The sequence below is a fragment of the Heliconius melpomene genome, chromosome 17 (assembly GCF_056956725.1).
Source record: "Heliconius melpomene rosina isolate 202511_hmr_F chromosome 17, ASM5695672v1, whole genome shotgun sequence".
Lineage (NCBI taxonomy): Eukaryota > Metazoa > Arthropoda > Insecta > Lepidoptera > Nymphalidae > Heliconius > Heliconius melpomene.
Genome location: NC_140405.1, coordinates 14,317,491 through 14,333,712, shown reverse-complemented (window position 1 = coordinate 14,333,712; position 16,222 = coordinate 14,317,491). Strand labels below are relative to the sequence as shown.

General features: G+C 34.7%; 3 protein-coding genes across 4 annotated transcripts in view; 2 read left to right on the top strand and 1 right to left on the bottom strand.

Moving 5' to 3' along the window:
* Positions 1 to 3,471, top strand: part of Slik (Sterile20-like kinase) — a 47,760-nt gene extending 44,289 nt beyond the window's left edge. For both annotated transcript variants that reach the window (XM_085199872.1, XM_085199871.1), the window contains exon 27: positions 423 to 3,471. In XM_085199872.1, the coding sequence (XP_085055998.1) occupies positions 423 to 572 (150 nt within the window). In that variant the 3' untranslated portion in view covers positions 573 to 3,471. The remainder of the gene's footprint in view (positions 1 to 422) is intronic.
* Positions 3,472 to 4,391: 920 nt separating this feature from the next.
* Scgbeta (sarcoglycan beta) lies at positions 4,392 to 8,189 on the bottom strand. Its single transcript, XM_085199875.1, has 4 exons — positions 7,698 to 8,189; positions 7,285 to 7,450; positions 6,498 to 6,660; positions 4,392 to 6,112 (listed from the first exon to the last, which is right to left on the bottom strand). The coding sequence occupies exons 1-4, from the start codon at positions 7,996 to 7,998 to the stop codon at positions 5,738 to 5,740; spliced, it is 1,005 nt and encodes a 334-aa protein (XP_085056001.1). The 5' UTR covers positions 7,999 to 8,189; the 3' UTR covers positions 4,392 to 5,737.
* A 3,341-nt stretch (positions 8,190 to 11,530) lies between these two features.
* Prosalpha2 (proteasome alpha2 subunit) lies at positions 11,531 to 15,951 on the top strand. The gene is made up of 6 exons (XM_085199867.1): positions 11,531 to 11,674; positions 11,857 to 11,933; positions 12,063 to 12,161; positions 12,775 to 12,931; positions 14,038 to 14,193; positions 15,723 to 15,951. The coding sequence occupies exons 1-6, from the start codon at positions 11,634 to 11,636 to the stop codon at positions 15,895 to 15,897; spliced, it is 705 nt and encodes a 234-aa protein (XP_085055993.1). The 5' UTR covers positions 11,531 to 11,633; the 3' UTR covers positions 15,898 to 15,951.
* Positions 15,952 to 16,222: the final 271 nt, after the last annotated feature.

The following is a 16,222-nucleotide window of genomic DNA, read 5'->3' as shown; positions in this document are numbered from 1 at the left end:
ATGTAATGATGGATAGCGGAGCAACGATGGACCGTGCATGGTATGTGGTGTTTGTATATTTGCATGGAATGTACATTTTTTCTTTTTTGTTATATATATTTTTCTAATGTTAGATTTTTTTTGGTATGGACTAATGTGAAGACTTATACAGATTAGTTAATAGCCATCTATTAATTACGTCATTTGTCAAAGGGCGTCAATGAAGTTCACATTTTGAAATATAGAATTTAAATAGGTATTAAAACTAACTTTGTTTGAACTATTTAAAATTATTTCCAAATTGCTGTTTTGATTTAGTAATTTCTAGATTTAAAATTGGATAATATATGACGTAATTTGTAAATGGCCCCTAATGCATTAAACTGAATTGACCAATGAAATGTAATAACTACTATTATTTTCTATTTTTCCATCGGTTATAGGCTTTGGAAGATGAGTTTGCAGCACAATTAGAGGAACAAGAGCGGTTGGCGGCAAACGCTCGGCTCCCGCCGCCCACGTCCAGTATGCCACAACACAGCTCCACATTACATTCATCGAGAACAAGCTTAACTTCCAGCCATTATGAATGATGGCGAGTTAAATATACAGAACGGTCTAGGTATCCGTAGTCGCCCTGAAGTCAGGTTTTGTAAACTTTTAACTAAAACTTTTAATTAAAAAGTAAGAAAAACTCCTAAAACAAATTTACGCAGCCGTCTACAGCTAACTTCAGAGGGATTGCGACTCGTCGAGCGTACGGTACTACATAAAGGTATATATCATAAAAAAGGTTGAACATAAAAATTCGACGTTGATATTTTTATAAAATACCTATTTTTATAATAACGTTTATCTAGCGGTTTTCTAAATTTTGAGAATCGACCTCATGAGGGAAATTAAATAATTGTTGTAAATAAAATTCGGTGGTCAACTGTAACTGTCAAAATTTGGCGGCAAATGAATGGACTACGCGATTCAAGCTTTCAGCCAGTTTTTGTATTTCTTATCTATGAATCTATGCAATTTCAAATTAAACTTTCAATAAAATAGTAATAATTGAACTTTTACTTTTTTTTAGAAAACATTAATATTTCACCGTAGCAGAATTTAAACCCGCGCTTCTGGTAAGCTCTGACAACTAAGCTATACATACATACATGTGAAAATATATTGCTTAATGATAGAGCGCAAGGATGCTTTCCAAGAGGCACAGGTTAAAATCCCGATACGTTCACAATTTATACGTTTTCTAAAAAAAAGTGTTTTTCTATCCTATATGTGGAATAACACTTTAAGAATGTTTTAATTAATAATTGAACTTTTCGCCCGGTTCTAGTTAGCTTTAAAGTTTAGCTAAACTTCTTTGTGTTAGGCTGTTTATTGTTTAACGTGGTTCATTCGGAATTTAAGAAAAAAATTGAAGGAAAATGGCACGTTTTGAGCTTATTTTTACAATTGGTAGAGCACTAGTGATGAAGAGTGCCAAATTTTAAAACATTTAAACAATTTTTTAACCAGTAACCGACTACTTAATGGGGTGAGTGATGTCGAATTGAAAATTAATTATTAAAAATGTCAGTTCTTATGGTTCTAATTAAGTGATCGAGGAATTGATTTATACCCAATCGCTTCTGAGTGCGTTGAGCTTGAGACTTTTTGCTAACACCACGTGGTGCTTGAATAGTGTTTAAATTGGCTAGGTATCGTCTAGGGCTTAGGTTACGTGGCGTCAGTGATGAAATGGCTTTTTATGTCAATAATCCAGCAACAAAAGTGTTGAAATATGTGAAAATGAAAATATATATTAAGTAAAATAGGTCCATGCTATTTCCCGTCATAGTAAAGTGGATAAAAGGAACCTAATTTTAAGAAACTCCGTTCCCCACATACCTCCTATTTTTTAAGACATTTCATGTTGAGTGGCATAGCTCAACGGCGTGTAAATTTAAAGTAGGTATGATATATTTTAGAGGTTTGTTTGTTTGTACTGTAACACTTTTGTTGCCTATTTCCTATAGTTATAATAATGTCCACTGCCTCTTATTTAGAGAAATATCTGATGTTTGTTTATAAATAGATAGATAATATAATTACCAATTCAATAACATATATATAACTTTTTGAATTTTATAAATAAATAATTAATGTGTAAGTGATAAAATACCAGCTTCATTTATTTAAATGCTAATTGGATATATTGTGCAAAAGAAGAAGTCATAATTTTACCTAAATAAATATTATTTAAAAGGCTGTCTATATAATCTTTATATAGACAGCCTGGCTTTATATAGGCAGGCTGTCTATATAATTTTTCTTATTTTTGTATAGTTATTTAACTATAAAACAACTTTTATTTAGAAAGTTTTCACTGTGGCTAATCATTTTTGCACAACAGCATCCAATTGTAAATGAAAAGTTCAAAAATTACATATCCATAGTTGTTAAATATACATACGTCCATTTTTTTTAAATAATGCCATTTCACACTGACACACGTCGTAAACTGTTCGGCCTAATCGTGATTATCGAGTTTAGATATTCCAAGTGTAGAAGTATGCTTTAAGAAGAAAGACTTTATTTTATATAACGCGCCTTGTTTTTTATTATTATTATTTTATTTTGGTAATAGTCATTTTAATAACTAATTGTATATTGTGTACAGTTGTGTGTTGTCAGTGAAAGCGGCGGCTGACTTGTATAAATAGAAATATTGTAATTTTTTTCATGTACAGTATTCGTATATAATTAAATGTGCCTACTTAATTTATAAAAGACTTGTGTGGGTACCCCACGACGCGACAAAGTAGGTTTTATTAATTTGTATAAACTAACACTTCTTTTTTTCTCTTCTTTTTAAGAAAATGGCTAAGTATAAGTCTATAGTTTATGGTCATACTTTTATAACCCGTCATGTTATGTACAGACCAAAGATGCTATCGATTTTTATTGAAAAAAAAAACTTTTATTTTATCGATCTGAATTTTATTATACTTACTGATATACTTTTTTTTATAATATTTATGAAACAGCAAGATTTAAAAAAAATGTGGCGGGAATATTTGATGGTGTTGCCCTCTTTCCGCAGTCCGATACGCTTAAACGGTCTTATGTACAAAAATGTAGAATTATTCGCTCGAACCCATTTATTTATATATGGCGTTATTGTAATTGCATATTTTTACTAATATTTGATATGAGTGATATAGAATTATTAATCGTTATTCTTTCTTCTATACTTTACTTGTATATCAAAGGTCCATAAGGTTTTTTTGGTTATCTGTGGTTTAGATAAAATGTCAGGTTTTTTTCGTAAATCACAGATAATAAATGCATTTTGTTACTTCCGTTCATCCTGAGATTACCGCAGTATTGCAAGTTTTTAACCGTAGCCATTTCTAATGTTATGATTATTTTATTATATATATTTTTTTATCTATGAAGTAAAGTAAATTATTGTTACATTACGAGATATAAAGATCTTACTTTGTATTTGTGTGTTTTATTTAATATTTTTCAAATAAAGTCTATTCAGATACCTTGATGGATCAGATTCTACATATTCATGTAGATACGTAGTAGTAGTGAATATGAATCCTAGGATTCGTAGGGTGTGATGTTTGTTACCTTAACTCCCTCTAAAGAGCCATTTATGCTAATAATAAGAAAAATTATAACGGAATGCCTTAACACTAGGTTTCCTCTGCCTACCCTGATAATTTATTTTTTAATAAATCCTTTAGTTGTACACTGCATTTGTTTGACGAAACATATTTATTATCTTTATTAATATAATAAAGCGGAAGAGTTTGTTTGTTTACGCTAAGATCTCTGGATCTAATGGTCCGATTTACTTTGTTTTGTATGAAAGCTGCATTCTTTAAAAGAGCTGTATAACATTACACATATATACCTACTAATATATTAAAATTCTTTCTAATTTGAATTGTATTTTTTTCTGCCGTGTTAATAACAACCGTTGCTACGAGACCGTTACAAAGCAACGGTTCGTAAAGTTTGTTGTTTTAAGAAGACGTCATCCAAAATGATGAATGAGCTTATTTAACGCATACATGGTGTGCGCCGACTCAACCGCCTTATGAGACACATTAAAACAATGTTTTACAAAAATATTGTTCTTTAAATAATGCTTAAAAAAGTCCGCGATGGTATATGTTTATCGCTGAATGTTGAGCAAAAGTGACCATTTTAATGAATTTACTTTAAATCTATCGGGTTCTGGTTAACGTATTTTCTATAATTTGATATTCATCCTTATGAAAATAAATATAATTAGTCACTTTTAGCATTTCATCTAGATTGAAATTATAGTTTACTGTATAACATTCTAATTAATAATAAAAAATAATAATTAAATAAAAAATAAATTTGATATTTAAATAAAACTTCTGTTACGTAGAAAACCATTTAATTCTATTGACTAGATATGCATTTTACAGTATTTTCTATTTATTACATTTATTTAATAGAATCAACAAAAGTATAACAATAACATAAACTTAAATTATCATTTGTACACAATAAATAATTTATCCACATATACTGGAGTCCAGTCGTGGCGCAGGGGCACAAAGTGTGACTGTAAACGAGACGGGAAATTTGTTGTGACAACAAATTTCCATGAGAAAATTAAATATTTATATTTTAGTTTCTTCGCTCTGGTGTCGAGGCAAAGCACGGCGTTCGAGTTCCGCTACTCAACACGCAATGTGATGAACGGAATGTCTTAATATAAGATGCCTCTGAAGAAGTGTGAAGATGATTTAATTACTTAAAAAATGTAAGACTAGGAAGAGTAGTATAAAGATACTCTTCTCCGCCCGAATGCGAGACAATGAGGACAATTGAGGAGCGGAAATCAAGGCGGCAAAATTATCTACCATGTCTATGTAAAAAAACGTTCAAAATAATAAAAATAATTAACAAAGGACAAGAAACAACGTAGTGACGCACGAGTTTTATTTTTAAGCTAATAGAGGCTGGGTCAGAGAGGTGATAAGGTGGACTCTACTATAATAAATGGATTATTATAAATGCACTTTTATATTATTACTATTTTTTTTTATTTTTTGAAAAAAAAAATTATTAATTTTATTATATATAATATGCAATTATATTATATTCTAAAAACGACATAAAGCTCTTCTTTACTTTAAAAAGTAATATTTATTAAACATAGAAAAAATGCCTTACTATTACGAAGCAAGTTTGCTCTTCGATCAACTTCATAGATTAAAGATTACAGTTTAAAAAAACTCAGCAGCTCAGTTCAGCTCAGCAGTTCGTATGTGCAGCATATTCATATATTTTATGGCTCGTAAATGGCTCGGGATCGACCGCACGCGCCGCCGAGAACTTACCATATGACATTTTTACTTTTTATAACTCGACAGCCATGTGTAAAGGTAAAAATTTACATAAAATATAATCATAAAATGTACTAAAAATAATAATAAATGAATCATTTAAAGGCTTATCCAATATTTGAATGTGTGCCACATTCAAATTCTAACACAAATAACTTTAAACATAATAAATTTCTAAATAAACTTATTTTTTAACTATATTGTACAGTACGATCGACGCGTCGTGGCCGCCCTGAAGTTAGCTGTAGATGAGAATCGATTTTAAGATTTCTTTTTTCTTACTTTTCTTCACGAGTGAACAATGGGCAAAACTTAAAAAAGTCTGACTTCATGGCGGCCACGACTCGGCGTCGTCACTGTACATAAAAAAATTAAGCACAAGGATTAAAATCACCCGTCATATTAACATGGGAACAGGTAACTTTCTGTCCATTAGGAACAGCCATCCTGAACAACCTGCCTTGAGGCATGCACACACACACTTTAAACTGCCCGGTACCATAAAACTTATCCTTATTTAACGGCAAAGCTATCGGAAGATACCTAACGTCTATATAAACACCTTCTTTGCCACTCAAAACTACTGAACCATTGATGGACTTCAAGTAAATGTCCTGATCAGCACTCCAGAACAGTTCCTTGGACTCCATCCGAGTACCTTCTGACCCTCGGAGGTAGGCTGATGTCTCTGAACGGAAGGTCAGGTCCTCGTCCACTGGTGATGATACCCTCTTTGTTGATACTTGCTGGAATGTTGTAATGAGAGATTAGGTTTTCAGTTATTTCCATTACTTAAAGGGTAGTGTGGACTGGGTAATACTTTGACTATATACAAAGGAATAACTCTGCTAAGAAATGCCTATTGTTGTTTTTGTGAAGACTTGTCTATTTTTTAACAAGACAATAGACAATTTATTCTCAGTAGTTATGATTAAATAGCATAATTATAACAGTTTTTTAGTTTCCTGTTCCAATCCTGTTTTCCCGTTATAAGTCTAGTGTAAATAGTAGAAAAAAAATAGCAAATAAACAGTTAATAAACACGAAGGTTGTAGGTTTGATGTGGCCCTGGTAACAAAGCAGAGCATGGCACTGTTCCAGCACTTAACACACAATACAAAATTCAACTACCTTAGCATTCAAATTCTTCAAAGCATCAGTAACATGCATCTCCGGGTTGGCAGTGCTGAACACTTGTTCCCCAGTCTCTGGATCCTTTAGCTCTAAGGAGTTGACGCCCCTGATAAACACTCCTGATGTGTTCACCACCAGCTTTGTTTCGGAGCGGGAGAGCCTAGAAGTAGAGTGTATTTTGTAATGGTAAAGAATTTGATCTGGCCAGGGGAACCCATGTATATGACAGATTGACGGTTCAATTCCCACTCAACAAAAAGATATATTTAATATTTTCATTTCCTTGTGCTGGAAAGGAGACAGAGTGCAGCATTGATTTTAAAACCAGGTTTCCTGGTTCCCTATGCCAACACTGCTATTTGAAGGATAAAACTAGGGATTGAATATTTAATATTTTCATTCCTTCTTTCTGATAACAAGACAAAATACAGCATTGAGTTTAACCACTCATCACTCAATGCCTCAAAAATGCCACAATAAGTGGGAAACAAAAGTGTCTTAATGGAGAGTAGTGTCTTGACAATGGGCTCTGCCTACTCTGCTATGTCCTGGATACAGCATGTATCTAAAAAAATATTAATATTATTTTCTTTCCCTGTTCTGGTAGAGACAGGATGGTGTTAAGTACTGCCATTCATCAAAAATTGGACAGAAAGTAGAGAAAGGTTTGTTGATTTGTAAAATCTGAAACTGCTTTAATAGAGTAACTTTTTTATTACATTAAGTTAAAGTTAAAGTTAGGAATTCAAGCAGCAAAATATATATATCATAATTAAAAAATTACCGAGTCAACAAGTTAAATAAAACAGATCCATTCTCGCTGGTTATACTCATGGGAACATCTTGAAAGCTTTCAATGAGACCATCTCTCTTGTATACATGATCCAGATTTGCATCACCAAATAATTTTATAGCATTATGCTCTGGCAAAAACTCCATGCTTTCCAAACCTAGGAAATAATGTTAATTTTGGAGGATTGTTAAAAAAATGTCATGGTTGAATTAAAAACAAAAATGTTTTGAAAATTCTAATATTTACAATATCTTATTTAAGTGGTCTAGATTATTTTTATAATAAATAAAAAAAAAATAGTGCTACAAAACATAAATAAATTGCAAAAAAATATATCGTTAGATATTGGAAATAGCGAAATAAGTATATGGCCATTTCACTAATTTTATAAATGAAATAATTACCATGTCCGAGTCTCAAAATAGCTAAAATAGTAAAAGTCAAAACTAAATTCCCAACAGCCAACACAAATAGTAAACAAACGAGGGTCCAAAAAGCGAATGTCTTCCGCCCTTTTTGCATTGATTTCGTCACATCGTTCCCATTTTTATCTGAATAATTCTTTATTATACTAGTATTTGTTTTATTTAGAAACATTTGACTGTGCGAAGGCGTTTTGGTTAGCTGAGCCTTTTCTCCACGATTTCTTTCTAATGTATCCGACATTGCTTCTGATAAAGGCGAAGTACCGCGAAAATTCGACATTTTAATATGAATTACTATTGAGTAATTCTAATATATAATTGCAAGTCTATAATATGTAATTGCACGTCTTCTAAAATAGAGAATACATACAATTAAAAATAGCGCATATAATTTATAGTGCCGTCAAAACTTGAAATATTGAACGAAAGCTTTCGACTCGTATTGGCCCATTTTTTGGACCAATTGACATTTTATTTTTTATTGTATGGCATCTTACGTTTTAGCTAATGCTTCGACTTCTATTACAAAATACTGTTTTTTCGTTTTTCGTTTTTCGATTGAGCAGTATGCTGTTGGCCATATCGGCCTCTACAGCGTCACCGGACTTGGGGAGGCCGAGCTAGACGAGCTCTGACCTTGGCATGGCTACCGTGGAAGGTACCAACAAAAGAGAACACAGTGGCGCAAGGGCGTCTCCTTTGAGACTCGGACCGCGACTTGCGAACACCGTTCGTAGTGGGGGGCTTTGCTTCGATCGGTTCGACCAAAGCCTACTGGGGAGGGCTTTTGATGCCCTATTGGATTATTGATTGAGGGCTCCTCTCGCGCCGAGGCGCGATTGGGCCACAGTAAAGCTGGGACCTCGTCTCCACCGGCGGGGACGGTGTGCGTAGCGTGTATGTGTGCGATTGTGTGTAGCCCTACCTACAAATTTAGGGTCGTTCGCTTTAGTGATGGGGTCAGCATCATCGGTTAAGATATCCCGGGGTCGACGGCGATCCCACGGGCGACGTTTGGCGTAATTACACGAGTTTACCACCAGCGGATTCGGATGCGATTCGGCTTTAGTGAAATAACTACTAGAGAGCTTGCGACAGTGCTCTTTTACTGAATCTAATTTGACGTCTCTATGGAGATCGGTATTACGCATGTACCACGGGGCACCGGTAGTATTACGCAAGAAACGGTTTTGAATTACTTGTAAACGGCTAAGGTCTGTCTGTGCGAACACAACACAGGCGTAGGCGAAAATGGGTCTGACGCATGCTTTATAGAGTCGGATTTTATTTCTAAGTGAGAGTTTACTTTTAGCACAAATGAGTGGATACAAACAACTTAGGACGTAGGCCGCTTTGCGGCGAACATAAGTAGTGTGGGCTTTAAAGGACAGTTGACTGTCGAGAATGACACCTAAGTATTTGGCCTGTTTGGCCTCGGGAATTATTTTGCCTAAAAGGCGGACATGTGGCAGGTAGTCTGTCCTACGAAGGGGGAAGTAAATGATGTTACTTTTATCGGGATTGACCTCTATGCGCCATTGAAATAGCCACTGACCTATGCGGTCCATGGACTTTTGGAGTCTTTTAGCTATGCAGACTGATACACGGCCGGACGTATAGACGGCGGTGTCGTCTGCGAAAAGGGCTAGGTTTGTACCTGGGGTTTTGGGGATGTCGTGAGTGTACAGATTGTACAGAAGCGGGGATAGTATGGAGCCCTGAGGGACTCCAGCTCTAACTGGCCTACTGGAGGAAAGGGTGCCTTCTACCCTGTATCTAAATGAGCGGTTTGATAAGTAGTCTCGAATGATGTGCACGAGTCTGTCAGGTACGTTAGTCTTTTGTAACTTGTAAATCAAGCCATTGTGCCAGACTTTATCAAACGCTTTTGCAATGTCTAAGAAGATTGCCGCTGATGGCATTAGTTTGGCTCGGGATAACAGGAATTCCGTGAGGCGGTGTACCTGGTGTATGCTGGAGTGTTTGGCTCTGAAGCCGAATTGTTCGGGGGGGATTATGTCATTGGCCACGACTGCGGCTTGGAGACGAGTGAGGAGGATACGTTCGTATATTTTGCCCATTGAACTGAGAAGGCTTATGGGGCGATAACTGGACGGGGATGTGCGAGGTTTCTTAGGCTTGTGAATACCTATGACTATTGCCTCTTTCCATTGGTCTGGGAATGAGCACTCTTTTAAGAGCGTGTTGAAAATGGCAACGAGAAGCGTTAGAATGTGAATGGGAAGAATTTTAAGGATCTTATTCGAGATGCGATCGGATCCTGGGGCTTTCTTTGGCTTAAGGCGCTTTATAATGTCTTGTACCTCTTCGACAGAGGTCGGTCTTATAGGTTCGCCCGCTGGTGGCAACGGTGCCCACGTTTCGACCTGTGTGTCCACCGCGGCGACGTGAATTGGATCACACGGTTGTTCCGAGGGGGAGCATTGACTTTCTAAGTTATCCGCTAGGCATTCGGCCTTTTCGAGATCGTCTGAGGCTAGTGTTCCGTCCGGACGGATTAACGGCGGTAATTCGACTACGGTGTCGTTTTTGAATGATTTGGTTAATTGCCAGAACGCTACGTGCGATGGCGTAAGCTCTGATAACCTATGATCCCAAGATTCGTCTCTGAGGTCTTCGAACCGGGCTCGAACCTGTCTTTGGAGCCTCCAGAGTTTAGCGCGGTTAGCCGGCGACGGAAATGAATCGTGCGCCCTATTGGCGATGTTTTTACGTCTCATGAGCTTTCTGAGATCTCGCGGGATCTTAAAATGTCCTTCTGGATTACTTGGAATTTCCCTAGAACACTCGTCGAGAGTGCTACCCAGTCTGTCAGTAAGTTGGTTAATTTCCGCCTCGACTACTTCCACCGAGTCGAATCTGTCAGGTATGTCGTCTGTCGGTTCCGTGTCGGGATTGCCTAGGCGCTCCGCGAACTTAGACCAGTCGGTGATGGTGGTTTTAGGAAGAACTGGAGGACAATCGGGTCCTAATTTAACTATTACAGGTCTATGGTCTGAGTCTAACTCTGGTATTACCTCGATAGAGCGCAGCCTGAGAGAGACGCCCTGCAGGATGGCTATGTCGAGAATTGAAGGTCGGCCCCGGGGCCCAAATCTAGTGGGAGTGAGCGGGGCTATTATCTCAAAGCGAGAGGTGGTCAGGTCATAGATATTTTCGAGTTCGATTCCTCCTCTATTTGTGGAGTTGCAATTCCACCTGGTACTTTTACAGTTAAGGTCCCCGGCTATGATAACCGAGTCCCCCATGTCTAGTAGTGTCTGTAGGTCGCTTCTAAGTAAACTCTTTGATGGAGAGAGATAGGCGGAAGCTATAATAGTGGGTGGATGTCCAGTCATGTGAACCTTACAGACCGAAACTTCGATGTTAGTGAGCGTCGGCGGCGGATCGAGCGGTACAAAATACTGTACGGTACCGTAGGTAATATTTTCTTCGATATAAGTGTAATATATATTTTTTCATTACTTTGTAATAAGGTAATATTTTTATGAAATTAATGGTATGGTTCTTTAATAATTCCGTAGCGTTCCGAGCGTGCCATTTGAACACATATTACTTCGCCAAATAAAATTAACGAACATTGGTTAAAAATAATGTGTCCAAGCGTTTTCGGTTTAAGTTTTTTATGTCTGAATAAAGATCATTGTGTTAATATATCAAATTTAATATTTTGTATTTATATTTATAATGTACTAGCTATATATTATATATGTAATAATGATATTACATTATCATGACTTTCAAAATAAACTACCGTACGGTGTAGAAAATGTATAAATAACATAATTGAAACTATTACTAAACGAAAAGAAAATGACAATTGCAGCTGGTAACATTTAAGAGTGAATTTGATTAATTTATGTTTTTGACTTTTTGACAATTTGCTTTGTAATCATGGCGTCTGAACGCTATAGTTTTTCTCTTACAACTTTTAGGTGAATTTTATTATTTATTTATACATAATTAACATTAAATAATAGTTTTAAATGGTTTAACAAACTACGATTTCTTTTAGTCCTTTATCTTTTTGTATTTACTTTAAATAACCGGTGTTAGAAACTTACAAGTATGAGTGTTTAATAATGTTAAAAGTTAATAATTTACTTATTATTTTCAGCCCGTCAGGTAAATTGGTGCAAATTGAATATGCCTTAGCTGCAGTAGCTGCTGGGGGCACCTCCGTGGGAATTAAAGGTGGGTTTCCGATTTACAGGTTACTTTTGCATACTCATTGTTTTATCTATCTATATATTAGTTTAAAAAAAAATGAATAAATAGATTATTATTTGAAGGAAAAATAAATAAACTATTTTCCGTTTCCAGCATCCAATGGTGTTGTAATTGCAACTGAAAATAAGCACAAGAGCATTCTTTATGATGAACACAGTGTCAATAAAGTGGAGATGATCACTGGCCATATTGGTAAGTTTAAGTATGACATGATTTTTTATGAAATTAATGTAATTAAGAAACAAAGCAGTGTAAATTCTAAGTGCCAGTTATTAAAAAAAAACAAAAGTATTACTGCTCATTAAAGATATCTTATATTGAGATTTTTAAATTGCAGAAATAATATTTTTGAATTATATTCTTTGAGGCCGTCGTGGCGCATCGGTACAAGCTTGTGACTTTAGTGCGACAGTTGTGGGTAGCTTCATTGTGGTGTCGAGACAAAGCACGGTGTTGAGTTCTGCCACTCTATGCCTTCAGAAAGTGGGGAACAGAGTGTCTTAACAATATGTTCCCTCTGTTTACCCTGCTGTGTGCGGGATACAGCGTGAAGCTGATTTCATATTTTTCAATTGCAAAAATAATATTTTGAATTATATTGAACATTAAATTTTTAAATATTCCTATCTCCACATGTTAAAGATATTCCACTTGCCTACACACAAACACTGGATTTTAATAAAATATTTCAAGATTAGTAATTTTTAAATATCTTTTAATTTTAACCAACTTTCAAAAATAAGAGACTGCTATATTTTCATAGCAGTATAAATATAGTTATATTTTTATAATATGTTCATTCCAGGCATGGTATACTCTGGCATGGGTCCAGACTACCGTCTCCTTGTGACCCAGGCTAGGAAAATGGCACAACAGTACTACTTGATGTACAAAGAGCCCATACCTACGGCTCAATTAGTTCAGAGAGTGGCCACGGTGATGCAAGAGTACACTCAATCTGGGTGAGAAAACTATTTTATAATTTTATATCTACCTATTTTTAATTACAAGCTATTTTTATTTAGTTTGATGGAAATAAAATAAACACTGAATTTTAAAAATCATTAGTGAAAACTGCATTTTAATCAGTTAAACTGTTTTTGAAAATAGTGTGCAGAATTGCTCATACAAAATTTTAAAAAATGTCATTGTTTTTGGTCTAGTTATATGCTAAATGCAAAAATACATCAACACCAGTATTACAAATCCCTACATATGAAATAAAAGTTAAGATATATATAATAACTTGTAATGTAAGAACTTTATCTACTCACAAACAATTAATTGAACTAAATGAAGCAATACAAGGAATTAAATACAACATAACTGACTTGTGCGAAATAAGGTGCAAAAGCACTAGAAGTTGAACGAAGAGTACAAAATACTTGGAATAAGTAGTGGTCCTTAAGAAAAATATTTAAAAGTAACATCAAAACAATAGTATGGACTTCATGCCTCCTACCAAGCCTTACCTAAAAGTAAAAAACAAAATAACTAGTTTCCAACATGGTATAGAACACACACTAAAATTAGACAAAGCACCAAAGCTAAAGATGCTTTAAGCTTTGTGTAAAAACTAAAGTGGAAGTGGGCAGGGCACATAGAGAGGCTAATGGGCGAGAGGTGGACCGGCAGGGTAACTAAATGGAAGGGCAGTCGCCTCAGAGGCAGACCTTATACAAGATGGGAAGACGAAATTGTCAAAATAGCTGGCCGCGAAATTGATTTCTTTAGAGGAGGCCATCACCTTCATCTGAAGAGGGGTTCTTGCAATTAACATATGTATTTTCTCAATATTAATCTTTTTATTAAGTTGAATTAATATGCAAGAAATAAAAGGTGTTTCTTTATTTACATGCTAAATGTTTCAAATAATCTTATTAAATATATAGTTCACTAGTTTTGTTAATAATTTTCACAAATCATTACATTTTTTTATTTTAGGAAGTTGATTGTTTTTTTTCTTAGTTTTTATATTTTGTCTCTGTAAATAATCTTCTTTTAATAAATATTAGATTCACCATTATAATCTTAAAATGTCATAATGTAACAAATATACCCATTCCAGTGGTGTCCGTCCATTTGGTGTTTCATTGCTCATCTGTGGGTGGGATGGAGACCGGCCCTACCTGTTCCAATGTGATCCCTCCGGAGCCTACTTTGCATGGAAGGCCACAGCCATGGGAAAGAACTTTAATAATGGCAAAACTTTCTTGGAGAAGAGGTATTATTATATTGTTTTATAATAGGATTTTTTATTGATTTTTAGTGTTCTATAACCTGAATCCTTCCTTGCAAGACTTTATTGTCTGTCTGTTTGTTCGTCAAAATCCTTTTTCTCAGTTTCTTGTAGCATATAAATAACCAAACTTTGTTTGTTGTTGTATAATAACCAAACATTGTTAACCTTTAACTATGGACGTGATTTTTTTATAACACAAATATGGATGTCGGGTCTGTCAGACCAGTGTATTTATTGGTCATATTCCGTCAGTTTTTTTAAGGAAGAAGACAATTTTATGTTTTAGTTTACATGAATAGTCTCAAATCAAGCAAAATCAATGTAAATAAAATCGCTTTTTATTAAAGTTTACGCATCACAACGATTTAAGTAACTTAAAGTCACAATTTCAGTCTTTGGCCACATGGGATGACTCTTAAGAAAATAATACTATAAAAAAAAGACAGATAATAAAATAAATATTTTTTTAACAAAATATAAAGTCTAACAAATAAAAAAAATAAAGAAATTACATCTTATGTTATAAAATAAAAATTTTGACAACACCTCAAGATAAGGTATTATTGAACATTGATACACAATGGCTTTCAACATTGAAGGCAAACAGGACGATTGCAGTCAACATAAGTATGTGTTGTCTTTCTATATATCTTTTGGGGGCAAAGTGTACATGTTTTTCAAGAACCCAACACTATTTTTTTAGCGTCATGTTCAATAAATGATAAATCAGATCGCGAAACGCGAGTCAAAGTCATTCTCAATTCTTAGAGTAGTTTAGTATACGAAACGCGTTTTTTTATTTGATGAAGTGCTATTTTCTTTATAAAATGTCGTCGTCCAATTCTTTTATTAGATGTTGATAATAAAGTACCGACATTTTTGTCCCTGACGTGCTTGGTCGATCATTTTTTTCCATTTTATCATGAAAACAAAAAAAATTCAATCTTTTTTAGGTAAATAAAATTTAAATTACTAAAATATATAACAAACAATGCAAAATAATATATTATATATAACAATAAAAACATTTGAATACAAATAATACAATTTAAATATTAAAGTATATTTTGTAATATTATAAAAATATATGGCGTTTTGAAGTCATTCATGTATGGGAAACATGGACGTCGGGTCTGACAGACCCATGCGCCGTTTAGAAAGTTAAATACTCACGTGTTTTGAACCCAGAGGCACAACCATTGCTATCTACATTCATTTTGTCATTAATACGAAAGGTACTGAGCGACTCAGTGGCGGAGGTCACCGAGAAGTGGCCGATTTGTAGAATTCGTAGACCTAGATGGGTCTGTCAGACCCGACGTCCATACTTAAAGGTTAATGTAAGGTTTCTGCCATATTTTGTATGAAGTTCTCAATGTTATCAAATTATAAAACCACAGTAATAATTGAATTCAAACGAGTCGTTCCTGAGATTATTGCATTCATACTAACACAATTCTTAATTTTATATTATAAAATAAATGTGAAGATTAATTATTTTATTTTTTCAGGTATACAGAAGAACTGGAACTGGATGATGCAGTGCACACAGCAATATTAACACTCAAAGAGGGCTTCGAAGGTCAAATGACAGCAGACAATATAGAGGTGGGCATCTGTGACCCGAGTGGTTTCCGGAGACTCGACCCCGCGCATGTGAAGGACTACCTCGCCAATATACCTTAATTATGATTTTATTTTATAATATGATATGATATAAAGGAAATTCTGTTTTTGTAATGTGTATTTTATTTGATTTTTCATCTATATAATAATGAGTATGTATATGTATAAATTCCAATATGACTATGGGTACTTGGAAACCTAGAGTTAAGACACTGTTTGACATTAAGACATTATAACATTGCGTGCTAAGTGGCGGAACTCACGGTTGTTAGTGTGGAAATAAAAATATTAAATGTTTCATTTTTCCGAGTGAGAATCGAACCCACAAGCTGTAGCATGCCTCTACCCCTGCGCTACTACTGGCCTCAAATCTATAAATACCTAA